The 26,046-nt window shown below is 41.3% G+C and overlaps 2 protein-coding genes and 1 long non-coding RNA gene across 3 annotated transcripts; 1 reads left to right on the plus strand and 2 right to left on the minus strand.

The window, feature by feature from the left end:
• Window positions 1-316: 316 nt before the first annotated feature.
• LOC121951278 (calcium-activated potassium channel subunit beta-3) lies at window positions 317-4,410 on the minus strand. Its single transcript, XM_042497546.1, has 4 exons — window positions 4,325-4,410; window positions 2,663-2,875; window positions 1,280-1,454; window positions 317-685 (listed from the first exon to the last, which is right to left on the minus strand). Exons 1-4 carry the CDS (start codon window positions 4,408-4,410, stop codon window positions 317-319), a joined length of 843 nt encoding a protein of 280 aa, XP_042353480.1.
• A 3,321-nt stretch (window positions 4,411-7,731) lies between these two features.
• mfsd8l2 (major facilitator superfamily domain containing 8-like 2) lies at window positions 7,732-20,529 on the plus strand. The gene is made up of 11 exons (XM_042498378.1): window positions 7,732-7,807; window positions 8,020-8,205; window positions 9,774-9,836; window positions 9,919-10,038; window positions 10,283-10,362; window positions 10,793-11,075; window positions 14,985-15,058; window positions 15,520-15,733; window positions 16,683-16,805; window positions 16,980-17,110; window positions 20,084-20,529. The coding sequence occupies exons 1-11, from the start codon at window positions 7,732-7,734 to the stop codon at window positions 20,162-20,164; spliced, it is 1,431 nt and encodes a 476-aa protein (XP_042354312.1). The 3' UTR covers window positions 20,165-20,529.
• LOC121951891 lies at window positions 15,659-18,042 on the minus strand. The gene is made up of 4 exons (XR_006106407.1): window positions 17,906-18,042; window positions 16,974-17,108; window positions 16,655-16,787; window positions 15,659-15,741 (listed from the first exon to the last, which is right to left on the minus strand). It is a non-coding gene; the product is annotated as an uncharacterized LOC121951891 (long non-coding RNA).
• Window positions 20,530-26,046: the final 5,517 nt, after the last annotated feature.

A 26,046-nucleotide genomic window follows, 5' to 3' on the forward strand; every position in this document is an offset into this window, starting at 1 on the left:
TTTGTGCAGTGTGTGTCCTGTGCCTCTGTGCATGTACCACAGCCATCTGCTGGTCACCCCTAACTGGGTTCAGAAACCTCCGGAGTTCTCTTAAATAATTTATGAGCTGAGACCGATTCTCTACACTTAGGGAGGTTTCTGCATGGCATTTATTCTTATGAATAAGTCTGAAATGATGTCTTTCTGGGATTTTTGACACGCTCAAGACCAGAATTTTACTCTGCTATATATATACCAGCACAGGTTCATGTTATATACCAGTTACATGTTTACAGATGGTATTTTTGGAACGTTGCAGCACAAATTGCTGAATATGTCATGAAGCAGACTGCATGCTGGACCTGCGAAGGAGTCTGTAAAGTTTTCCCTGAGTGTATCTTGATGTCAGCCTGCCCGCTGCAGTCTCACTGCACATTTCAGAGGAGAGATGGGCTAAGCATTGTGTCAGCTTCACGAGGCCCACCAGCAGAGCTCCACCACCCAGCATCAAACAGGGCCACAGCAATGCAAACAGGGCCTTCTTAAAGGTGTACTTCCTGCTCAGGATGACGTCCCTGGGGTGCCTTGTGCGGTCAGTGAAGCACGACGAGGCGCTCCGCAGCTGGGTGTCCAAGCTGTTTTTCACTTTCAGGACTTCATCCTGAAGCTCGGTTCTGTCCATGCGACATTTGGGTATGTAGAAACACTGGGAGGGAAAAGATATGATTCAAGTGTAATTTTTATCAAGTGACAGGCTTGTTACAGTCGGAAATGCTGATTGCAATCAGTTTGACGAGCTGCAAGGCTCTTTTTTGATTCAGTATTTTGTCTGTTATAAAAAGAGAAGCCCTCTCTAACCTCCGTGTGCCGCACTGGTGCTGAAAAATGTTTCACACATTTCCCCATAATGGAGCAGAAGTGCAGCATGAGAGCATCTCCTAATAATATCTGCTGGCTTATTCACAGGGGTGCAGGAATCAGAGTAGTTTTCCATTCTGTCAGCTAGTTCAGTACAGCTTTTTGCCTTCACTTCTTTCTCAGGTGCTTTTACAAGTCCCCGCTCAGATGTCTAATATGAAAACATTGATGACTGCGAGTCGTGAGCGAGATCTACAACACTGAGTGGTTCTTCATGTCAGTTATATTAAAGTCCGAATGCTCAAATCCACTCCTCTAGGGCCCTCAGGAACCTGCAGGTGTTCCTCCCTTACAGTCGACCAGTCACACCTGCTGTGAAGCAAACCTGAGGCTCCAAAGCCATAAGACTTAAAACCTGGAATTTACTGCCATAAATCCCTACCTCAGGAGCGAGGACGACCGACTCCTCGTCAAAGTGGAGAAAGGCCCTCTGATTGGAGTCCGTGAGGTTAACCGTCACCCTGAGGCAAGGTACCATGCTCACACCTCTGCAGTCCACCCACTCGTCCAGGATGTCAGCCTGCAGCAGCACACAGCTGGCCTCATCCTCCCACTTACTGCAAAACAAGAAGACAGTTTGGGTGTACCCAAGATAAGGCTTTCAACCCTAAACCATGTGTGAACACACTCACGTCGGAAAGGCAAGAATTGTTTCTTCCTAGATCTGTGGTGTGAGTGGTATTCGTGTTTTATTTTTTTAAGGTGAAGCATGTACAATTTAGGTGGATTTGGTGGCGTGTAGCAGTAGCAGACTGCAGCCAGCTGAAACTTCTCCTGGTTAGAATTACTTCAAGGTTCATTCTTCATGATTTTACCGGGAGTCAACTTATGTGCAGAGGTCTCTTCCTCTCCAAAACAAACGCACCAAGTGATTATAAAGCCGTTCATGTCAGAGTACCCGTTACCCGTTGCAGATGGGCCTCTAAATGAAAATTCCTAATAGAAAGAGTCATAATTGACGTGTGCAGTTCAGACATTTCTTCTACAATGGTAGTCTTTGGGGATTTTTTTTTTAAATGCAGGAGATTTTTCCACTGCCATACTCATGTGGCCACTGGATAAAATTGAAAGCAAGGCTGAGCAATGTTTCCGGGGTCCTCGGAGCATGGCTGTAGATTTTGAGTCCTTTTTAGAAATGTATTCAGTTATATTAATGGTACTATTGTGCTTCAATAAAATGCAATTTGCAAATAGGACCAATGATACATTTTAATTCTCACTGATGTAGTGATTTGCTTTTTTTCTTAGTTTCATATTAGTTTAAAATAAATGTATTTGGACTGTATGTCAGACATTTTTAACTAAAGAATTTTTCAAATGAATCAAAAAACAGCCCTATTTCTATTGTTAAAGGTTTAGGATATAGGGGAATGTATTGTCAGACGAGGAATAAAATATTGATAACTATTTTTCAATAGTTTACAATGAAAATAAGACCGCACAGCAAGAGAGTCTCAGGTTTTGAACCAAGGGTGGCATAGAGTTTGGCCCTTTGGCCCAGAGTTCGCATGTTCTCAGAGCCTGCCATGTTGTTTCTACAGCAGCCCAGAACAGACAAAACACACACGGGTGATTCATGTTTTCATGTCAGCCACCTTACTCTTCAAGATGCTTATAACAGGGGAGAAATTTCAGTGTGTAGCATTCTGTAACCTCACAACTAGATGCCACTAAATCCCACACACTAGACCTTTAAACATCACATATAATTCATACTGTCTGTCATAACATCCCTTATAGCATCAGCAGAAAAATTACAATGTACCTATTCACATAAGGTTTGACCATAGTGATGCCGACCACAAAGAACATGAGCACAGAGAAAGCCATCATGGCGAAGCCCAGCAGGATGGCTCTGTCCTCCCCCACACTTGACACCGGCACCTGGGTCCGAGCTCGCTGCTGCCCTCCACGCCCATCCACCTCTCTGCTCCAGTCCTGCTCCTGCGCTGTCGATGTGTGGAGGAGCTCTCTGTGTCTCTCTCACGCACATACATACACACATGAATACACACAGAGACACTAACAATCTAATGATTTTATCCAACAGTGATACAACATAGATTTTTGATTTAATGCATCAACAGATTTCATGTTCGACTCATAAATTGACTTGGTTCATTTGATTAATTTTCTATTATTTCAACAAGATTTCCCTTCAGGGCATAAAGTAACTGAATAGATTTGGTTTACATTTCGATTTTTGAGAAAAACCACTAGTCTGCACTAGTTCAAAGATTGGGATTTATTTTCAAGTTCAAACTGTGGCCTCAAAAGAAAACAGCTCATGGAGTATTTTTACAATCTTCCTCCAGGATTTTCTCTTTTCATTTATTTAACGTTGCACAAACAAGCGCTCATATAGATTTAACCAGTCAAAACTAGTGCTTTTACTACATTTCTTAGTTTAGATTTATTAACAAGAAGCAGCAATGTTCTTTAAAAGGTCACATTTAAGGTCCCGTTTCTATGTTTGTGAGATAAAAATTTAAACAGCCATGCTAAAAGTGCTCTGAGGCTGTACCTATGCACAGCAGCGCTTTGAGTGAAATGCTAACATTAACATGCTAACATGCTGATGTCTGACAGGAAAATGTTTACCATGTTCACCATCTTAGTTTAGCATGTAAGCATGCAAACATTTGACGAAAAAACAGAGTCTGCACACTTGACTATGCTCCCATAAATATTGAATTAAATTAGCAATGACGTGACATTTTGAGCTTTACGCTCTACATTGGTCCAATGATGTGCGTGAAGCTTTTTCATTTTTTCGTCTCTTGCATGGTCTCTTGTTAAGCACCTAGTAGTTTCTGCTGCATGTGCGTGCTTTCGCTAACTCTTAGTATGCTAACATTTGCTTATTAGCACTTAAAAAGTTTAGCTGAGGCTGATGGGAATGTTATTTGCAGGTATTTGAGGTGGGGACTTAAAGAGAAAGGCGCTAAAACACATCGTTTCACACAGAGGGTTAATACAAGTATATTCAGGCTGATAGTGTGAGAAAAATAAAGTGTTTTTTGAACACTAAAGTTTGTTTATTGTAGTAGAAACTCAAAATATGAGTTATGAACCTGAAAATGAACGTAATAGGTCCCCTTTAAGTTTTCAAGACCAAAGCAAGAACCCCAATGACTTCATTAAATGTTATTTTTTCAGGTATCTCCCTCCCGAAGTCATTATACAACTGGTTGTACTGCTTGCAGCATGGAAATTGATATGCAAAATCTGTAGAGTGCCCCTCTAATGCAATATTTACAGATTTAGTCTATTCAGACTTTCAGCAACATATAGTGTGTTGAATCATACATGCTCATACGTGCCCAAGAGTTCAAAATCTGAATGTGAAGCTTTGTTTAAACTTCACTTAATGAACTCCCAACAGTGTTTATAAAGCTGCCCGGCCCAGTCGATCGTCCTCTCTTACCGTGTCTGCCGCCTGCGAGCACCCTGCAGGTTGATGTTAATGGGAATGGTGAACGATCTCCGGGGAGAAGCAGTGTTCAAGAACATGCCCACTCTTATCTGTCTCAGACACCACCCAGTATGTACAGAATGTCCACCTAACAAGCCTCTATGTGAAAGTCAAATGTCCCTCTGTCACCAGCTGATCATCTTGTGTCCCCAACAGGCTCCAACAGCGCACAGTGACTGACTGAGTGTACCAGATTGCCGTTTATTCACCGGGGGACTTCCTGTTGTTTACCAAGGCTCAAAGGTAAGTGCAACAACACCTTCCTCTCTCATGTGCGTTTCTATAGAAACCACCACAGGTAAGGCAGGTAGGATGCTAATGGCCTCGCAGTGGGCCGTGAGGCCCAGCTTCATGTACTGATTTGTCATGGAAAAGCTGCATGAATCCCTCCTTGACTATGAACTTTTTTTCTTTTTTTTTTACACAGAAGCAAACAGCTCAATGACAGCACATGTACATCAGAAGAAGTTACGACTATGAAAAACCAACCATATTTACACACAGTTACATGGTGTCGCAGTATACCAGCACTGACAATCAGGGCAATATTTAAATAATGAAATATTGATATTATAAGGATACATAGATAATACCATGTCTTATTTAGCTGCATCTGCTGGACAGGTTGCAGAACTGAAACTTCTCTAGTGAGCCATTTCTGTAGGAAATCTACAGCGACCAACAAGAAAACATGAAAATGCGAAAAAGTGAAAGGACATCTAGAGCCAGTGTTTGGTTTGTCTGCTCTGGGCTACTGTAGAACAACATGGTGGACTGTGTGGAACTGGATCGTGGATTTATCAGAAGAGCTAGGCCCCGTTCTCTCCTGTGGAAGTTGAATTTATGAAAAAATGAATATGATATACCTGTAATGGGGTGTGGTACGACCCAATTTTAGCACAACAGAGAAAGCCAGTAGTTGGTAATGACCTCTATTTAATATTTTGGCAGGTTATATGGAGCAAAGGTGAGTATAGTCAGGTTGCAGGTAAATAGGGACAGTTATCAGTTCTGGGGTCGAGCAGAGTTTGTAGAGAGACTGGGGTGAGTTCACGTTCAGAGGCCATAGTTCAGAGTTCGAGTAGGAAAATTGTGAGTGTGGAGCGGACTGGCAGGTGAATGTATCAGGTAAGTTGCAGAAACATTTGCAGCAGGGAGCTTGTGGGAAAAGCGGGGACTCCAGGGAGGGGCAGGCAGGGCTTGTGGTCAAGGAGAGGCAGAGTTGGCGTCAGGCAGGCAGGAAGCTGAGCAGACGAATCCAGTAGGAGCAGGAAGCAGGATCAATGAGGACAGGCGGGGAATCGATGTACCATCAGAACAATTAACACCAGCGGCATTCAAACCGAGGAGATGTTTCACTCGGCTGGAGGCTCTGAAGACGGACGGAAGAATGGCAATCTCTCTTTCTGGAGCTGAAGCAGTAGACCACCGCACAGCCACAGGCAGATGAGAACTAGGAAGTGCACAGGCAAAACTTGTGGTCGGAGCAAAAGGCTGTTAAGTTTACTGGGCCAGGGACGAAAAGAGGTGGTCAGAGGCGAGCCAAGTCGTAACCAGGAAAACAGCCTTAGTGTAAGTGCTGAAGGGTCAGACATAAGACAATCTGGAAAAGAGCATGTGGACTGAGGCTGCTGCTTAACTGCTGGCTTGATTGGCGATGAAGAGCAGCTAGGCGCACCAGGTGGAGGTGATGAGGCTGATGAGGGGCGGGTGGACAGAGAGGTGGGGGTGGAGTAAGTGGAAAAAAATCCCACAGCAGCAGGAGAGAGGCAGAGCAGACTGTGACAATACCATTTTTGCCAATAGATGGTCCTAAATCCTACACACATTTAAATCATGCAACCAATGCACTAGCTACTACCACAGTGCGTGGCTGCTGCTGCTGTGGAAATCATGTCGGAGATGACAGGCGAGAGTGAGACACTCTATCCTAACCCGAAAAAAAAATTTGCTCATCCGTGTGGGAGGTTTTTGGAGTCTGCAAAAAGACAGGGGGTTGGTACGCATCACCCTGGTGGCACCCCTTCCCGGACACCATCCCTTTATTTCTAGTGCTGTCTGTGGTATCCCTCCAACATGTGCATATGTCATATCCCCTTGGTTCCCTGGGGTTAAAGGCTTCTTTGAATAGCTGTGGTAAATAAACCATTCTGCGCCTTAAATGAGAGAGGGGACTCAGAGAGCTATCAATATTTTTAGTCTTTCAACTGATTTATCCAACTAATTCTAATTTTGTTATGGCATTAAATAATCAGAAAGAAATTACTGCAAACAAAACCAAACTTTTCAGAGACAACACCCCTGCAGCCCTGACACATGCATACACAAATAAAAGAGATACTGACCCAAACAAATGTGTCCTGCGACATTTCATTATCCTGTCAGCCCGCTGAGCTCCACACCTCTCAGACTGTCATGAGTTCAGGATGCTGAGTGAGTTTATATGTGTTATTCAAACAATCGAAACTCCTTGTATTATTCATGGGTCTCAGGAAAAACATATGGAGGTATTAACTCGGTGACAGTTCTGTTTAATATAACAAGCCCAAGGCTAGGAACACCATAGCAGCTTGAGAACGGAGCCAACCGTTCAATAAAACAGACAGCGATGTCATACCTAATTCATTCAGCATTAAATACAATAGAGTTATTTCACTTTGGAATATTTTCTTTCACATTTCATCACACTTTCCGCTGCAAGGCTTCATATTCTAGGAAATGTAATCACTGTTTATCTGATGTGTTTTATCACCTGTATGTTTTTATGACTGTGTGTGATGTATTTGTGGAGTCTCTTCTTGTAAAAGTTATTTGTATCTGAAGCCTACAAGAGGGCGGATGGGCCTGGCACATTTTTTTTTCCACAGGGCCGTGGGAGAATCAAGTGCTTTTGATGAAACTGAAGAAAACAAGATTAAAAATGTATAAAGCTGAGTGTACTTTACCTCACCTGGTAACCCGAGACATTGCCTTGACCGTGAGGCTCACAGCATGGTGCTGCGCTGCGGACGTGACTCAAACAGAATTTCATCTTTAACATAAATGCCTAATGGGAATGGACTGCTGCAATCGTTTCAAACTGGACGGTGTTTGTTTTCATTGCGATTTGATATATTCTGCCCTGCGTTTCAGCTCTCACCCCTGCTGAGCCTCTTCTGTAGGAGAAGCCTTGTATGATCTCACTTTTCTGCCTCTAAGAAGTTTTGAAATGACCAACAAATTCCTCTGATTATGCGGGCCAGCAGTTCTAATTGTACACACAGTGTTTCTTGTTATCTAATTATGCAGCTGAACAACACTCCTGTACAACATGCACAGCCAGAGGTCAGTGTATAAAAGGCAGCAAGTCACAGAGTACAATGGATAATCACCAAAAGAGGAATCTAACTTTTCTCACCATCGGACTGATATTTATGCTGAGCGGCATCGAGTACGGTAAGTTCATTATGACAGCTTTATGGACTTAAAGACATGAGATAATGGTCTCATTAGAGCAGAATCTGCTTGGCATTTCTGCTGTAAGCACACATCACAGAGAGCATATTTAATTGAAATATATTTCACTGCGGGTAAACAAGGCTTGTCATTTACACATCTCCCCTCCTTTTCCCTCCACACGCATCCTCCATATTCTCTGGCGGACTCAGCCGTCATTCTACCCACAATATGGAGGTATCTCCAGATTCTGGAGGCTCCCCCTTACTTCCTGGGTCTGGGTCTGTCAGCCTTCAGTCTGAGCGCACTAATCACTGGCCCGCTTTTTGGGCTCTGGTCGGACCGGAGCAAAACTACAAAGTCCATCATCCTATTTTCCAATCTTTTTGAGATTATCGGTGAGTGATCAAACCACAAGACAAATCACATGACATAGAGGGTTAGAGTTTAGAAGCCATGGGTGTGACTGTGTAAAAGTCAAACTGTAGCTGTTCAAATGTTATTACACCACTGTGTTATCAGCCTCATAGATATGGGTACGACAGGGCCTGCTGCCTTTACTAGAAGGTTTAGAGCCCGGTTAACAGCCCTGTCACAGTTGAGGAATAGCAGGTTTGGACCAGAATGCAGAATGAATAGATGAGAAGGCAGCAGGATGATTTATTAGATTTATTTATTTATTATTATTAGAAAAATACACCTGAAAGAGGCACTTCCTCTTTCCTATGCTGTATATAATGCTGCTGTTGAAATAAAAGTCTGAAAGACTGACTGAAAAGAAATGTGCATTGTTTTTGGAAATGCGCCTCATAATATACAGTCTTTAGTGTAGTGTATGATTCAACTTTTCCCCATCGTCTAGTGTTTAAAAAGTAAACAAAAAGTGCAATAAATCGTTATATTAAATCACAATACTTGTGGAATCGCAATATTTCAAAATCGCCATACATGTCAAATTGGAAACCAAGTATTATGATTGTATCAAATCTGAAGATAAGTATATCTTCCCAGCCCTAGCTGACAGTGGCCGTCTGAACCAAAGATTTTACATAAAGATGGAGACGTGTCTCCACTTACTCATTCTGCAAAAAAATTAAGCCAAAATATCTCAGATGGTGATGTTATTTGGGGCCAGAGTCAACGCATTTGCATTCTCAACAGTATCGAGATTCAACCCATAACACCCATTAGACCAAACACAAGCAGTGCCATTGAACGCATGCACACTAATTGGCAAACACAGCTGTCAATCATAGCGAAAAAAATCCCCTTTTTTCAGCATCAAAAAAATTATTCAAACCAAACTTCACTTGAGCAAACATCAAGCTAAATTGACAGAAACCATCTTTGGGAAAGTTATATTCGGCATGTTGTGTTAGGTTTTAGTTGGGTCCACTAAAATGGAGAGGGTGGGGTTTATGATCTATACTGCAGCCAGACACTAGGGGGCGATCGAAATGTTTTGGCTTCACTTTTGGCAGGCCCCTTCTAAACCATATCTATGGGTCTGATAACCACTGGTAACTGTCATTCACTCAAAAGATAACATAAGAAGTGGTTGCAGTAACTCAAATTTGGGCTTTGTGAGAAATACATCATTCATTATTCACTACAGGCTTCATAGGTAATTCTGTGAAAAGACATATAAATAGTCCCTGAAATATTTATGTTTCATTTGATGCCTTTATTGTATATTAGCCTCTTTATCCCATGTATGTGCAATGCATGATGGTAGCTCGACAAGTTCCAGTTAGTGACCATGAATAGTACACTCCTTTTTACAACAAATGGTCCAGGGATCACAAAAGTCATTAGAATTCATCACAGCGAATGCCTGTCCAAAATTCCCCTGCAATCCATATATCCAATCCAGATATTTCATCTTTTAGCCTCTCTGCTATACTTTTAAACACAGCCATCAAGTGAGGCACGTGTCAGCATAATTTTCTTTTTTTTTTGTCCTCAGGTAACTTCATGTATTTCATTGGATATTCAAAGTGGCTGTTGTTATGTAGTCGGCTTGTTGCAGGTGACACACACACACACACGCTCACATGCACTGTATCAACATGCTGTGAAGGTGTAACAGAAGGACGGTGTTTTCCTCTCAGGTATCGGTGCAGGAGCGGGCTCCTCCATCTTTGGTTTCCTGACTCGGTGCACTCGGCCAGAAGAGCGCGCGGGCATCTTTGCAGCCATCATGGCCTGTCGACAAGCTGGCCTCCTTGTGGGTCAGTTTCTCTCCCTTCATCTCACAGAGAGAGGTGTCATTTCACCTCCCTCTGCCTCCTCTGTCTTCTGAGAAATATCAGACACCAGGAGGATGTGATGTGGAAGGATGTGATGTCTTCTTTGATGTTCAGTTTCAGCTGTGAGAGGGAGACATTCAATGAAATCACAGATGTGGAGGCTACAGTCTCCACACACCACTCTGTTTTTACTCCATCTCTAAAGCTCTTCCTCCTGTCTCTCCAGGGCCGGCGTTCAACCTGTTCCTGCGGCTGTGTGATTTCAAACTGGGGCCCTTTGTTGTGAACAAATACACGTCTCCTGGGGTAACAGCATCCAGATAATCAGTAATCTAAGGTTCTCCAAAAGCCTCATGAATACAGAAACAACCTTCAGAAATAGTCGCTCTACATTCTGCTCTCCTCCTGGAGTTTTCTTCTTTGTTCTCTGAGTAAGAAGAATACAAAACGCCCGCAGCAATACTCAGGCCCGTAACAACCCAAATCGATCTATTTCCATCTCATGAGTCTTGGAATACCTGTAGAACGGATGTAGCTTAAATGAGATATAACAAAGCTCCAACGCCTACTTCCATTTTTCCACATAATTTGACACTGCAAGTCCTTTTATCGCACTGTGCCAGGTTACTTTATGTCTTGAGCACTCTCCTCCATAAATCAAACACTTTATCTCTCCTGATAGTTTCTTGGATTTTGATGCTGTAAACAGAAATGAATTTTCTGTTTTCACTCTCAGATCTTCATGTGCCTGTTGTGGGTGCTGCTCCAGTTTGTCGTGCTGGCTACGCACTGGGATGTACCACCCATCAGCTCAGAGGGGGGCGCAGTGATGGTGGAGATGAAACGAGACGAGGGTGACGAAGAGGAGATGCCGCTGATGGGGTCTGACGACGAGCAGGTGAACACCTACAGAGCTGTCAGCACCGACCAATTGGAGACCTCCGCCTCATCTGAGATGCAGCCCGTCCGCGGTGCCCTGTCGGTCTCGAACCCCTTCAAAAACTTCAGCGCCAGCAGAGGTGAGCGAGCTGGTTTTGACTGCTTGTCCCGTGCAATGATTGTGAGCTGTCCTTGGACTTATTTGTAAGGTTCAGGTAGGAAGAGGTGTCACTGCCAATGCACTTGTCTCCTATCAACTGTTGGTTTGGTTGCATGCACACACACATGCACACACACACATACTTACACACAGGTCTCTCTGAGGAATCCTGTGTGGCATGACGGATCAGAGTCTCTGTATATTGATTGGACCTGTGTGTGTGTGTCTGGTTTATGTCAGAGTGTGCATGTATATGTATGATGTCAGGTGTCCTATTGGATTTGTGTCATAGTAAGTTTACATGGGATGCAGGCAGTGATTGTGTGCCGTTATTGATTAACTTTTTCTGTACTTTGTTAGTCTGTGTGTATGTGTGTACGTGTGTGTCAAACCTTCAAATCGATTCTCTCACTCTTTGAAGATGTGGCAAACGGATGGATGGCAGACTTCCTTTTTTTATTGACTTGCTTGCTGCGGTTGACTCGTGGATGAAATGGAGACAGAATTGGAAATGTGGCCAACATCCTTCTTATTGATCCCCTTTTTGATTTGAAGAAAATCTACAACACCAGAAACTCACGCAGGAGCAAAACTGGAGGATGTCTGCAGCTCTTGCACACACACTGTAGGAGTGTCTGTTAGCTGTTACAATGCGTCTGGTATTCGCTCTCTTGAATTATTGATTCTTCCAGACTTTTTGTGCATGAGTGAAGAATCTTTGAAACTCAGGCAGCTCTTTCACTCTCTGTGTCTTTCATCAAGTCTTTTTTATTTCTGGTTGGGATTGTGCATCACGAACAAGAGTTTTTTGGAACAAGGAAAATATTTATAAACAACTGATAAAGGATTAAAGGAAAGAGTTAAACATTTTGGGAGATACGCTTATTCACTAATATTAAGTGTTAGATGGAAAGGTTAACGCCACTCTACTGTCTGGAACCTAAATGTGGGGGTGGGGGGGGCTAGAGCTGCTTAAAAAACTCCACAATTCAAGACAACACCTTAGAAGGCCTCTAAAGTCTGGTATACACTGTGTGAATTTGGGCTGTCCCGATTTAAAGATGACCAACTTGAAAGAAACATCGCTATGTTTTTGGTCAAGGCTCTTGAATGGTGGTCCTACAGTCAGAAGTTTGGGATGAACATCACACTGTGTGACTGCTGTTACAACCTCCGTCTGCTGACCAACCAACAGATATGCAGACTGAAGTGATCAGCTCGACACTGCTAAATGCTAGTAAATGCTAATAAATACTTTGAGCACTTGTTGCAAAATTGGCATGTCAAGTTGGCATGACTGCGGCCACATTCTCCTCCTTCTCCACTTCTTCAGACTTTTTTCGGCACGCATAAATGCCTCCACAGCAAGGCTTGATTCATGCTTGTTTTAATTTTGCTCTTACTGCTACAGCGGCGTAGCTGGATGACGCACGCCAATGACGTTTTGTTCTTACGTATTGACCTCGTTGAACGTACGTCGTAGCCTGCCATTCAGAGGGCAACGTACAGTATGCATACATCAAACTTGATGTTGTACCCAAGGTTATTCATTTTGCACAATGTAGCTTACACTAAACTTCTTAGTTTGCTAAAATCTCACAGGATGCAACTCTTCGGAAACAATTTTTTTTAACATTTCTCTTGTTCACTTTATAGACTAAACAATAATGCTTGATGTCATTAAAGTGGTGACTGCAGCCTCTAAACAAGTTTGTAAATGGTAAATATGACAAACTCGCTGTATGTTGTTGTACTCACCCTTTTGTTTGATGATCCAGGGTGCTCCGGGTGCCAGTTGATTTGCAGGATGTGTGGAGGGTTGCTGGACGAGGCTTAAAAAAAATAAATAAATAAATAAAAATCATTTCCCCAACATAAACAGGCCTTTGCAGAAAATAAATTTAAATGAATGGGGCAGTAAACAAATGTATCAAACAATAAAACTAAAATTTAACCAAACACACAGCAGCTGTAGATTGTACCCTCTTGGCTTTTTCCTTGCTCAACTAATTCGGCACACCTGCCTTTAATGAGAAGACCCTGAGATGCTAGATCAGGTGATGCATTAAAGTGACTCACAAAAAATTGGAAATTATAAAGGCTTGCTGGAAATGGCTCTCACAGGATCTTGGCTCTTGGATCTTGAAGACTTATAATTGGGGTGACAGAGTGAAAGATGTGGGTGTTTACCTGGTTGGAAAGCTTTACTGAAAGACAAGTTGCATCATGGAAGTTGTAGGATCCAGAAAATTTGGATATCTCTGTCTCTGCTATATAGAGCAGTGGATAAACTCCAAATATTGTGAAAATGGTGCACTTCTTGAAAAAAAACATGACATTTCGAATATAGTTAGCGCATACTACAATTGTTTATTTCCAGATGTGGAGGGAAGTCAGATTTGACTTCTGGGAACCGTGAAAGGTTTAAAGTTAGAACCACACGGTGTAGAAAATCATCTTACATGTCATTTCAACTAAATTGGGGATGCTGGTTCATTTGGTGACACCTCTGAGGTCACCAGAATTCAAGAAAAAGCATTTAGGTCAAGGGCAGGGTCAGAATATGTTTTTAAAAAAAAAACAAAAAAAAAACACATTTTGGACTTTCTTTTCCTAATATTTTCATTTTAGTTTGGATGCTGAATTGGACAAATGTAATATTGTAAAACTTTGCTCCCATTTTGACACTGTGGGGATAATAATATCAGATTATTAACAGAACAGACCTCTGGTGCTAGTCTATTTTAATACTATATTAATAATGATGATAATGATTAATGGACTTCCTAGCCATATGTCCACTTAAAGAGCCTTTACATTACATGCCATATTTACCCATTCACACACATATTCATATACAGGTGGCTGACTTTTTAAAGGCTCTCTCTTCCAAGTCCCCAAACTGCATGGAGATTCAACAGTGAATCTCCTGATAGCCCATTTAAAGCCTTAGGATAATGTTTAAATCCATCAACTTAAATATAGCTACATAAACTTGTGAACTCACACTCACACAAAAACATTAAAATACATGCAAACTATGAATACGTATACTACACGTACAGTTCATTCTGTATATGCAGCAGTTTATAGAAATAAAGTCATATAAATGATAGTAAAAACCCTGAACACAGAGAACTGAACCACAGTAGATCACACGCTGTAATATCAAGCCCTTCCTGCAGCCATCTGGCACAGACTTCCAAATTTAGCAGCAAGCCCAGCTCATTTTACCTCCTCTCCAAGTCCATAAGGGAGTTTTGGTTCCAGGAAAAGCTGGTATCAGAATTTTTGGAATTTATTAAAATCTTTTTTTTCTTTTCTTGTGTTTCATGTTTTGGACATAAGAACTCTCACTGAGGCTATCTCTAGAAAAAAGACAGTTTATTGGACTGAAGAAGCAACTCGCCAGATTCATCAGCCTCTTTCAGGCTTAAAGGGATAATTTGGATGTTTTAAAGGAGGGCTGTATGAGATGGTTATGCATAGTCAGTGTAGTACCTACAGCAGATGGTGGTCAGTGCAACACCTCTTTGGAGAAGCAGACAGGAGCGCGGACACTGAAGCTAAGCAATGCACTTCTGTGGATGAGGGTGGCAGCAAAAAGTATTTTAGACACCTAAAAACAAACAACAACAACAACAACATCAGTTTATTTGTATGCTGTACTGAGAATGGAAGAGCACCTTATACAACCCCACTGAAAAATCCAAACTACCCCTTTAAGATTACTCTCAAATTAATAAGTTTTCTTTTCTCTTTAAACTTCTTTATCTCAACTTGCCAGCTGAAACCTTCAAATCAATGATACCACTTGAGCTTGTTTTATGATTTTCTCTTTGGCTTTTTATTTCGATCTCTCTCTCTCTCTGTCTGTCTTCCACTGCAGAGTTCCTGAGAGAGGAGGTGGTTGTTCTCCTCACGGCTCAGTTCATCACTCTCTTCAATCAGACAGCGCTGGAGGTAAGAGCAGCTACCGTTGAGATCCATCAGCCAGGGTTTCCAAGCATTTCACACAGTGTCACACTATTTTACTCCGAGTTTCATCGAAACGGCATCAATCTGAGCCTTACCTGGAAAGACCTGCGCTGTTACTTTGAGAAAATAATCAAGAATCGCTTAACACTCGGAGTAAAACTGATGTAACAAGTGCACATAATCAGTCTCTATGTCCCACACATAAACATGAAGAGGCCCTTTTCCTCCTCTCATTAAACTGTTGCGACTGAATAGTCGCACAGTGCCGACCTGGATTATACAATCATTTCAATATCAAAACAGAACAGTTCTTTTGATCTGGACTGAAAGCCAGTCTTTGAAGGACTTAAAAGGTGCTCGTTTCAGCTCTAATAAGAATCTCCTCCTCTAAATCCGACTGAATCTCTTTGTCTGACCTTGTGAACATCTTTCTTAAAATCCCCCAGACCATGGTGACTCCTCTGACGCAGCGCCTCTTCAGCTTTGGCGAGCTGGGCAACAGCCTGATGTACAGCCTGTGCGGGGTGGAGGTCATCCTGGGCTTCTTGTTCGTGCGCTGGCTGAGCAGGAAGGTGGCGGACCGCGCCGTGCTGGCCGTGGGCCTGGTCATCTGCTGCACCGCTTGTATCTGGTGCCTCATCTTCCTCTGCAACCCCCGAGGTGCTAACCTGTCCGGGAAAACATACAAACACGAATGCAAAGGCGCACAAAAATGCCTTGCGTTCTGTGCCAAATCATCTCTGAGCGACTGTTGTTGGTGTGGTGTGCATATTGGGTTACACTCTGGCTGAATTGAATGTGCCCCGTAAATGATATCATTCAGACTCTGGCAGGCCAGCAGGAGATCACACAGGCAAGCTGGATCCTGTATGTTCATGTTGGCCCGCGTCTGTTGCAGCTCGTCACATTTATCGCTCTGATTACAAGTGACAGGTGCTGGAGCTGGGGAGTGCCTGAGTACATATAAAAGGATTACAGTAATCTAATTAGACAAAAATGCTTTTTGTTAAAGCATATCCTACTTTTGTTTGCTATTCGTTACAGTTACGCTTAAAAGACCCAAAGAAAGAAACACAACCTTAAAGGCAGATACCTGAAGGAAAATACATCCTTTTCTCTTGGACCACTACGAGACATGTTTGATTGGGTGAAATTGCGTTTTGATTGTAAGATTACAGACTTTCAGCTTATGCAGGGACATCCAACAGTTTGAGTGGGCACACACTCACACAAACATGTGCATGGTGCAAAGCAGCAGAGAACAAATATCTAGTGGCTGCCAGCTTGGCAGTGGTTTAGTTTTCAGATAGAGCTATCTCTGGTGGTGGTGCCAACCCATTTGTGGAAGGGACTTAAAAATGGAGAGAAGAAGGGATGGATAACTGAAGTACGATCTGACACACACTTTGAATCCTTACCACCACAGAAATAATCAGAAATAAAAAGCAACAAAAATTACAATAGCTACAAGAACTACTTATATATTAATTTATGTACATGAAAGTTGGTGTTAAATGACAGTGTTTAAATATATGCTTTGTATACATAATATAGGGGCAAACTACTATAATTCAGAAATACCAGGGTATTATCTGTCCACCCCTGCCAGGTGGATATGGATGGGAGCTGTCGGCCTTCATCGTCGGAGTGTTTCTGCAGCTGCTGGGGCTTCCCTTCGTGGCCGTGTCTCAGGTGTCTCTCTTCTCTAAAGTCACTGCAGAGAAAACACAAGGTTGGCTTGTTTTACAGTCACTGTTTGCACGATTGAACATATTAAAGCAACAGATTGCTGCACAGCATATGTGATGCAAAGAAACAGTCATACTTGTACATGCTGTAGCCATATTTTTGTGTTTGCACTTGAAATAAATAACCTTTTTATTCTTTTGCAATTCCTCACCAAAAGGATTCAGCCAGGGTGTCAGACGCTCAGTTGGGGGCCTGGCCACCATCTTGGGTCCTTTGTGGGCTGGAGGACTGACCACTAACTTGTACATAATGTTGGGCATGATGCTAGCTCTCCTCGTAATGATCACTGTAAGTACAGCACAGCTCATCTGAGTATAATGACATCAGAAAACTGGTAACATGATAAATTAAAGAGTTCACTTTCTCGCCAAGAGTGACATGTGGAAATTGATACAATGTTTCTATGGCAACTATGAGCCAGCAGCTGGTTAGCTTAGCATGAAGACTGGAAACACGGGTATAAAGCAAGCCTGGCTCTATCCAAAGGACGTTTTTTAGGATTACAAACAAAATAAAATATGTTAATTAGTTAGCTTTAGAGGTGCTGGTGTGAGAATTTTTAGCCAGGCTGTTTTTTTCTCTGTTTCCAGTCTTTGCGCTAAGTTAAGCAACTTCTTATTGTAGCTTCTTATTTAAAATCTTATTACCAGTACCTAAAGCTCACTCTTTGACATGTTATAGTTAAACCCAAGCACTAAAGAAACAAGTTGGCATTGTAGATTCTGCAAATCACACATACATTACAAGTTGAAACTCTGTTTTAACTATGCTGTGGTTAGTCTGGACCCAAAAAATGCTTAGGGATGGTTGGGGAAAGAACATGTTTTAGCTTAACATACTCGCTTTTTCGTGGTACAATCCTGAGTAGAAATGCAGCAATGTCTCTGTAAAAAAAGAACAGCTTTATGTGGCACTTTCCATGGTGGAAACACAGCAATAGGTTGCTAAACACTGCTTAAAAGCTGCTGGAAATGCAGTGATGACTTGCTAAATTACAACTGGTTGCCAAGACTTGTTCACAGAGGTGCAGGACTCAAGTGCATGACTTGAGAGACAGTTCAGTCGGATAATCAAAAGTCTTACTTCACAAAAGGGTTTGGTACGCAGGCAGGCGGACACAATGGTAGACAATACAAAAACACCTACGCAAATGACAGGGTCAAAAACATGAGCACGGATCTAGAAAATCAGGTACACTAACACCAGTAACTGCTGAAACACTTGACATGAGGTACATAGACAAACTGGCTCAGGGAGCATGGAGCACACTGACTAAAGGAGGCAGCGATAATTGGACACAGGTGAAACACATCGGGGCGAGTCAGACAATCACAGAAATGGGAAACACACAAGGGCAAGAAGTGGGAATCTGAAACAAGAGGAGGGGTGACAGGGTAACAGAGTAAAACAGGAAATAAATCTTAAGAATGAAAACAGGGAAAAACACAACATAGGGTGCTTGACAAGACATTGCATCTGCAGCTTGGCAGATATCTTGTCTGCGCATCACTAGCGTCTCCTTCACCTCCCGGTTAAGTCATGCTCGTAGCCTGTCCACCTCATTCCTCGCCCCAATGATACCATGAGTTCATTATGGACGCAACTTCCATTACCGACCCAGAGCTGGTGTTTTCCTGTGGAAACGGTTTAACAGTACACTCATCCTCTTTCCCAAAACTACTGAGAAATGGCACACATCACCTGATGCTCCTCAGACTGGATAATGTGAGATAATGTGATCATACCTCTGACAGCCATCTCAAAGCATCGGTTGTTTACCTTTTTAACCAGGTGTGTTGGTAAATTTCACAGAGCCCGAGCTGGCTTACTGTAAACATCTACTCCTTCTAAAAGATTTTATGATTTCTTACAACTCATAAACAGACACTAACACGTTCGTCCAACATTTAACATAATTCAGCACCAATTTTAGCTCCATGTAAATGAAGTTAACACGATGTTCCCCAGCTAAAGCTGCCCTGTCTGCCTTAACGATGCAGTTTAGACATTTTATAATTGCTTATTTATCAAACTGAAGTTCAACTGAGTGAAACATACTTCTGAATTTTGCAGCATACCTCAGTAATATCAGTAATGTAAAGTAGCAGTATATTAAATAAGTTTGGGCAGTCATTTTTATATGATATGAAAGAGGTACGGCAAATCAGTTACACATACTCTACCTCTAAGATGAATTAAAAGGTTTGCTGCTGAGTTTATTTTATAACGGGCAATTTTCTCCCGTAGGTTGAGAATGCAGTCAGACAGGGATAGACGGGGATACCTTATACTGACGCTGAGTGACAGACCTGTCATTCTAGGTGTCATTCTGATTTAATAATTCTCTGGACTCAAAATTCTTCTGCTTTTCATTATTTTATCATGTCATTCCAAACGTGTGAAAACGTGCAAGTGTGTAAGCATTAGAATAAGCTCTGCACAAAAATACAGGACAAACCACTTCCCACTTCAATACAGAACGATCTGGTGTTAAATGGGAGATGTAGGAACAATGCTCTCTGCAGGTAGGCTATGAAAACAGTAGCTACCACTGCTTACAGGAACAATCCCTTTGGGTTATGGCTGTGTGTGTATCCTAGCATCATATTTAAAATCCATCCACCTGCACCACTAAAGTTCACTCACATATTTTATTTTGTTTAATCTAGTGACGCACAGTATTGTATTTTTGCCGATATCCAATATGCCATTATGTTCTTACACTTTTTGGCTGATTGACAATAATGGTAGCTTAGGTTAATCCATACAAATTCAAAAAATAACATTTGTTGTTCTAACTGGCTGTAGCTTTATGTTTACTGTACACAAATTTGCAAATTCTAGGATAGCGAAGAAATGAACTACCCTACTCTCTGTGGCTGGCCAGTACTTGTTTCAGTTAGGCAAGAGAGGGACTGATTAGGGAAAGAATATCAGGGTAAGAGGCAGGGGCAGAGTAAGGCAGGCCGTACAGACAAGAGTGACGCCAATCTTCATATCTAACTTACATTTTCTAAGAAAGTGAAAGTGAATTGCCCCAAATGCTTAGCTATTCTTGTTTGCCGTGCTTTCACCTCGTGATTCTTCGTTTCTTCCCCACCCTGTATGTCCCTTTTCTATTTTAATCTATTCATATACCCAAACTGAAAAAAAGCAGCCACTTGTGAGTAAAACCCTTAACTCAGCACATATATGGCTGCAATAGCCTCCACTTATTGCTCTCCTCTCTCTAAAGGCTGATCTCACTATACATTTTTGCAGGTTATGACAGTGCTGTCCTACGACCGCCTTGCTGAGCCGAGGGCGGTGCAGTGCGCCCAGAGCTCTGACAGCGGAGGATAGAGCTGCAGCCTGTCTGAAGAGCCCGAGAGGCTAAAGATGGACAGAGGAGTGCCCTTCACTTCTGAGAGAATCAATACAAGTTTACTGCAGAGGAAACTGTATGAGCGTGGAATAAAAAATGTTGAAAACACCTACTGTACCTCAGAGCCTGCCATAGAGGTGATCACACAGGTAAAAAAACTAAATGTTTGAAAGCGTTGCACAGTCCCTCTGTTATCAGATTTTATTTGAATCTACCTTATGATGCATATCACTATCAAACTATTAATTATACTTTACACAAGGGGGCACCATTGCTCTCATATTGAATATTCAGAGGTGTAATTGAAGATGAAAGCCATTATTTTTAAACTGAACTATTTATATTCCCAGGTGTTGATGAAAAGATAAAGAGAGTGGGGTTTTTTTCCATGTGACCCATGTACCAAATTTTTCATTTCTTATCCTGAGTCTTTCTTCCTCACAAAAAAGCTAGCTGAAAATGAAAACAGTTGACACAATGGGTGCACAAGTGGAGTTGTCAACATCTTAGCAGCTCCATGTCAGTGCAGCTCATAGAAGAAGAGGGTCAAATAAAGTGGAGCTTTAGAGATTTCTGGATATTTGCAGTGTTGAGTAAAACTGTGTTTTTTTTAGTGTTAATACAAAGCCTTGGATGTGACTGAAGCAGGGAGATGTTATCTGAAAGCGTTCCTCTATATCTAATGTGCAAATGAGAAGCTCCTGCATTAAAAACCAAATTTAAAAAGCACTTGTTAATTAGCCATCTCTATCGTTTTACTATGGGGGGGATTTAAAGTTTAATTGCCTGTATTCATAATTTAAAACATGACAAGGTGTGACTTGTGTATAGTCAGCTGTTCTTGCCTATATTCTCCTCTAGGATGTGCTGTATGCTACACACAGCTCTGTGAGCAACATCAAGGCATTGTGGATTCTCTTTGTACCAATGAACATGGGTTTGGCCAATCTCTGTGTTTTTGCATAATTGCAGATAAGGCTCAGTAACCTTTTCCAGTTTTCTCCACTCAGCATGTGATGTTTGGCTTTCCAGAGGCTTTTCGCCTGAAATGGAAATTTTAATCTTTGGGACTCAAGGACATAATATATATAAGTACTTTCATGCCCTGATCTGCGTACTCAGGTACTTGACATTTTGAGGGAGATAACAGGGTGCAAAAAAAAAAACAGGTCAAGCCTGAATTTACGCTCTTTGAACAAGCTCGCTTTTCCAGCATGATTCCTGTGGTCTTGTGTTCTTAAAGAAACTCCTATACAACAGCTAAAGAGCTGCAACCATTTCAGAGGCATTAAAACCTTCAGTTACCCGATCTTCTATAACATTACATATTCACACAACTAAGCACAGGTGTAGATTTCAGGGAGGACACAGGGGACACGTACCCCTTACTATTAAGAACATGTGCATTTGTCCCCACCAATAAAAACACTGAAGCCACAAAGGACTTTTGTCCAATCTTTTTTTTTTCCACAAATTGATGCAGAAAAGGCATAAATTGGTACATGAAAACTGACTGGAATTTAGGTTTTTGATGTCTCAAATTTCCCCAAACCCCTGTTTAATAGATAGAATGTTAATGTGCAGAAGAGAGAAGCCATTTTTACACAGAGATTGTTGCTCTCTGTGCAGTCCCTTCTCTACGCCTCCTTTGCACTTTTACACAGAAACAAACAACAGCAGCTTCATTCGGATCTAGTGTGTGATTTTAGACGGCATGTCGGCATTACGGAAGCAAAAGAGATGTGGCATGCAACACAACAGTGCCTGCATCTAGTGTGACAAACATGTGGGCAGCACTTTGTAAACAATAACAATGACATAACATGGCAATAACAAGCATTTACTATTTCTGTTATATGGGATTTTGTCTGCTCGGAGGGTGAGGAACTCCTCGAACACAACGTCTTCCCAATTTGCAGACATTTTTGTTTGCTGTTCTTCATTTTTGAGTTAGCTGATAACTGCTGCTAGCTGCTCATCCCATCCTGCCAGCTGTCCCTTTTACACAGATGTTGATTCAGTGCTATTACTATCTCTGCTACTGGCTTAAAGTAGAGACGACTCTACCCCCCCACTCCACAATCATACCTTTTATAGCAAACCACAAGGTGGAAAAATGGTTCAACATTTCTGCCTTGAACAGGTTGTTTAAAAGGGGCATCACTTTTTTATAACCAATCACTGCCTGCTTCAAACTAGTGATGAGAGCACAGAAAAACAAAGAAAAAAAAATCTCTGATTTGAAATAAACAAAACAAGATAATACTAGTGCATTCATGTAGGACCCTTTCGTTCACAGTAAAAAGCTAGATGAAAAAAATATGCTTTAGGGCCTTTGGAGGGATTGTATGCTATTATATAATTAGTAAAAAGGTTTTTCTGCGTGATACCAGAAAAACCACTACTTCTCTACATCATGATGATCCTGCTTTTATACGAAGATTGTGTTGGTGCACTAAATTATGTTACGGATATGTAACAGCCTATAGAGGCGGCACACAACCCCCCAAGGCCATAAATAGAAAAGTCAGAGACCTTGGGCTTTTATGTTAAATATACCAAAGGTAGGCATAGACGCACAAGTTATGAAATTTTAAAGATACACAGAACTACCATTTGATGCGGCAGGCAACAATTACTTCTGTGGGCACGGACAAGAGTTTGTCGCTATGGAGATGGTGTTTTGTGGAGTAAAAAGCCAAAGATAATACAATAATATTATGTAATTGGAAAGTGGAAACCCTGGTTACGATGGTGGGGCTGGCAGATGAAGGTGTAGTAGAGCCTTAGTGTGAGCATCTGCATGTTGTACTACCACGTTACTATAAATGGCTGAGGCTGCTTTCTAACTGTTTTCATGCCATGTCAAGGAAGAGCAGCAACATGCCGTTATTTCAGCCATTCAGTAAAGTGTAAAAATATCTTGGTAGCTTTAACTGTTTTTCAGTGTTACGTGCTTTTTTTGGAGTGTTTGCTGCTGTAGAATGAACTGAACTGTGAACGCTGGACTACATTATATCCAAGTCTTTTCCTCGACTGTTGTGAGGTGCAGATTACACCAAGCCTGAGTGGTTTGTCTCTCTGCATATTGTTGTCCTGAGGCAGCACAGAGTATTTTTGTCCCCAACACTCTCCCATTTATATATATCCATTGACTTGTACACATGGACGACGTGTTTCTGATGAATTAAACAAGGAGCTGGAGTCGTAATAATGTTGCACTTCTGAGTGAGAACTCCTCTACAAGAAAGAGAGCCAACCGAGCGCTCCAGGAATGAGTCCTTAGCGCCCCAAGTTCCCTCATCTCAAAGCCAATGGGTTTATTGAATGGGTTCTTGGTTTGATGAAATAAGAAATAAAGTATGTGGTTAACACAAGCTTAGGAAAAACTGCACATTTTAGACTGAGCTTTTACAGTGAGCATCTCAAGACACACCTGTGTAGTAAATACGCTGTTAAAATCAGCACGTTGATACGCCACACCTGTCAGGTGGATGGATTCTTTTTGAGATGGATTTTCTTTAGGAGAACTTTTAAGTAACACAGATTTTTCTAAAAAATGTGACCAAATTTTAGTAGAAATATATCTGTGCATGAAAAAAGTGTTAGCTATTTAACTTAAACCTGTGAAAAAATAGAAAAAAATCAGAGCAAAAACAAAAGTGTTATAAGTGTGTAAATTTCAGTTCAGTGCATATTCCTCAAACCACAAACATTTGCCATTATAATAGTGCAAACAGCATAAGGGATGTGTAGGGTAGAGTGGGAGGAAAAAAAGGAGAGAAAAATATGTAACTCAACAAATATACTGTATTTCTTATGCAGAGGCAGAATATGTGATTTCAGTCTGTTTCATGTGTGTTACATTAATGCACATCCTTACTACCTGCTTTCACTGACATGTTTTTGTACTTGTATACTTTAAAAACAGACACTTTACAAGCAGACATATTATTCGTATTCTTATATTTCTTCATATTTTATTGCAAATTTTCTTATTTTATATCATATCTTTATACTTTTTCACTGTGTTTATTCTTACGCACCAAATAACCAAGTTAAATTACTTGAATTATTTACTTAAAATTATTTCACATGACCAAAAGGAACTGCTTTGATGGAAATAGGCTCAATTGTAAAAAAAAAAAAAAAAAAAAAAGAAAAAAAAAAGAAAAAGTATGAAAATGTTTTATTATCAAGTTTCTCATAGAAAACTGAATTTTCTTGTTTCATCGCCTCATGTGACACATTGCTGACCTGAGGAGGAATAAGGGGGGGGCTGGGTATGGAAGCAATCAATTTTTTGATTGATGCATTATCACATGGCCTGAATCTTGGGGGAAAAAAAATCGATTTATAGGGTGTGTTTTTTTTCTGCCTTTAACCTCAATTCATGCAGTTGATGATTATTAAAACATATCCACTTTCCTACAAAGGGAAATTCATCTGGGTCTGTTTTCCCTTTTTTGCATTGACCAGCTATGAGAGCAAATTGACGCTGTCATCTAACAAAGATAAAGGTAATTGGTCACAATGAGGAAAACAGCATTTGACTGGAGCCAGCGTGTAACAATTATGTTAGCGGCGGGAGAGGGGCAGAGAGTGGCTCTTCTCTTCCTGATGGCATTACTGTAACCGGACTGAGGACGCTTGTTAATGGGTCGTAGATGATAGATGAGTTATCGTCTGGTGAAAAATATGAAGGGGAGGGTGAAATCAGGCCAGCAATATTACATGATTCACTTTTTTTCCCTCCCCTGTGCCATCCACACTTTGTGCAGGAAGATTTATCCCCACAAATCATGTATTAAGATATTTAATTTCATAGGAATATATTTATTCAGGGTGTAATTTTGTTTCTACAGCGGAGGCAATTCATTAAAAATTCCTTTAAATAGACGTCAGCGGTTGGTTTCTTGCCAGCTTGGTCAGAGATTTACTGTTTCACTGTTACTGTAGCTTACTTAAAGAGGTATTTTACTGCTGGAAAGATGGTCTTTTCATGGGGCTGTGTATGCAGTAGAAAGATGCAAATACTTTCAAAATTGGTGCAACATGAACAGAGGAAACAGAGGAAAAGGGGCTTTAGCATTTGCTTTTCAGAGATACAAAATCTACCACAATGCACTGCGCCACAACGGACCAATAAACGTTCCCGCGGAAGCTTGATGTAAGCTTGGGCGTTTTTCCACGAAACAATATGGCTGCTGGCTGCTAACAAACATCCTAAATTATAGTGAAAGGATAAACCCAGTTTCTGAAAACACTTAATGCAAGAACTAGGAAATGCAGTTACATAATCTTTATTAATATCTGCTCAGGGCTGCAGAGTTTTACCATTTTCAGCTTCCGATTTTACAAAACAAAAATCATTATGGCGCACACTCACAAATTCTCGTATTACAACCAAATAGTGCACTAAAATGTTCCAGCAATAGTGTAGACAAACCTTAAAACAGCAGTGCCTAGTTCATTTCTATGAAAATTTCTCAGTAGCACATGAAGCCAAAAAAGCTTTTTTTCCACAGTAGGGCATTTAACTGCCCTATAGGATCTTCAGAATTGCAAATTAGCAAACTAGAAGCTTAGGGCTGCTGAGTGCGGCCAAATGGCTAACTTCTCGGTTAGCACTCAGATAACTTGAACAGGGACAAAATTACTTAACCTTTCAGCTGTTCTAGACTTTTGAAATGTTATGGGACCAAATGGATCAAATCTAGATAGTGAAAAGAGCAATTTCTCAGGTTCTGATGTTCAAAATAATGTACCCCCTGATTTACAGACATCTCTTTCACCGCATAAGTCCACGGGAAAAGTCTTTTTGGGCCCCATGGCAACATGTGATGGACCAAGATGATGT

Source organism: Plectropomus leopardus, chromosome 12 (genome assembly GCF_008729295.1).
Source record: "Plectropomus leopardus isolate mb chromosome 12, YSFRI_Pleo_2.0, whole genome shotgun sequence".
In the NCBI taxonomy this organism is placed as follows: Eukaryota; Metazoa; Chordata; class Actinopteri; order Perciformes; family Serranidae; genus Plectropomus; species Plectropomus leopardus.

Bases quoted from the DNA above. Each gene is read 5' to 3' on its own strand.
- LOC121951278 (XM_042497546.1), bottom strand. From the start codon at position 4,410: ATGTTCTTGAACACTGCTTCTCCCCGGAGATCGTTCACCATTCCCATT. The intron at 2,876-4,324 runs GTAAGAGAGGAC...TGCGTGAGAGAG, and splicing joins GCTCGCAGGCGGCAGACACG to ACACAGAGAGCTCCTCCACA. The intron at 686-1,279 runs GTAGGGATTTAT...TTTCCCTCCCAG, and splicing joins CGGTCGTCCTCGCTCCTGAG to TGTTTCTACATACCCAAATG.
- mfsd8l2 (XM_042498378.1), top strand. From the start codon at position 7,732: ATGGATAATCACCAAAAGAGGAATCTAACTTTTCTCACCATCGGACTG. The intron at 15,059-15,519 runs GTAAGAGCAGCT...AAAATCCCCCAG, and splicing joins TCAATCAGACAGCGCTGGAG to ACCATGGTGACTCCTCTGAC. The intron at 15,734-16,682 runs GTGCTAACCTGT...CACCCCTGCCAG, and splicing joins CTTCCTCTGCAACCCCCGAG to GTGGATATGGATGGGAGCTG.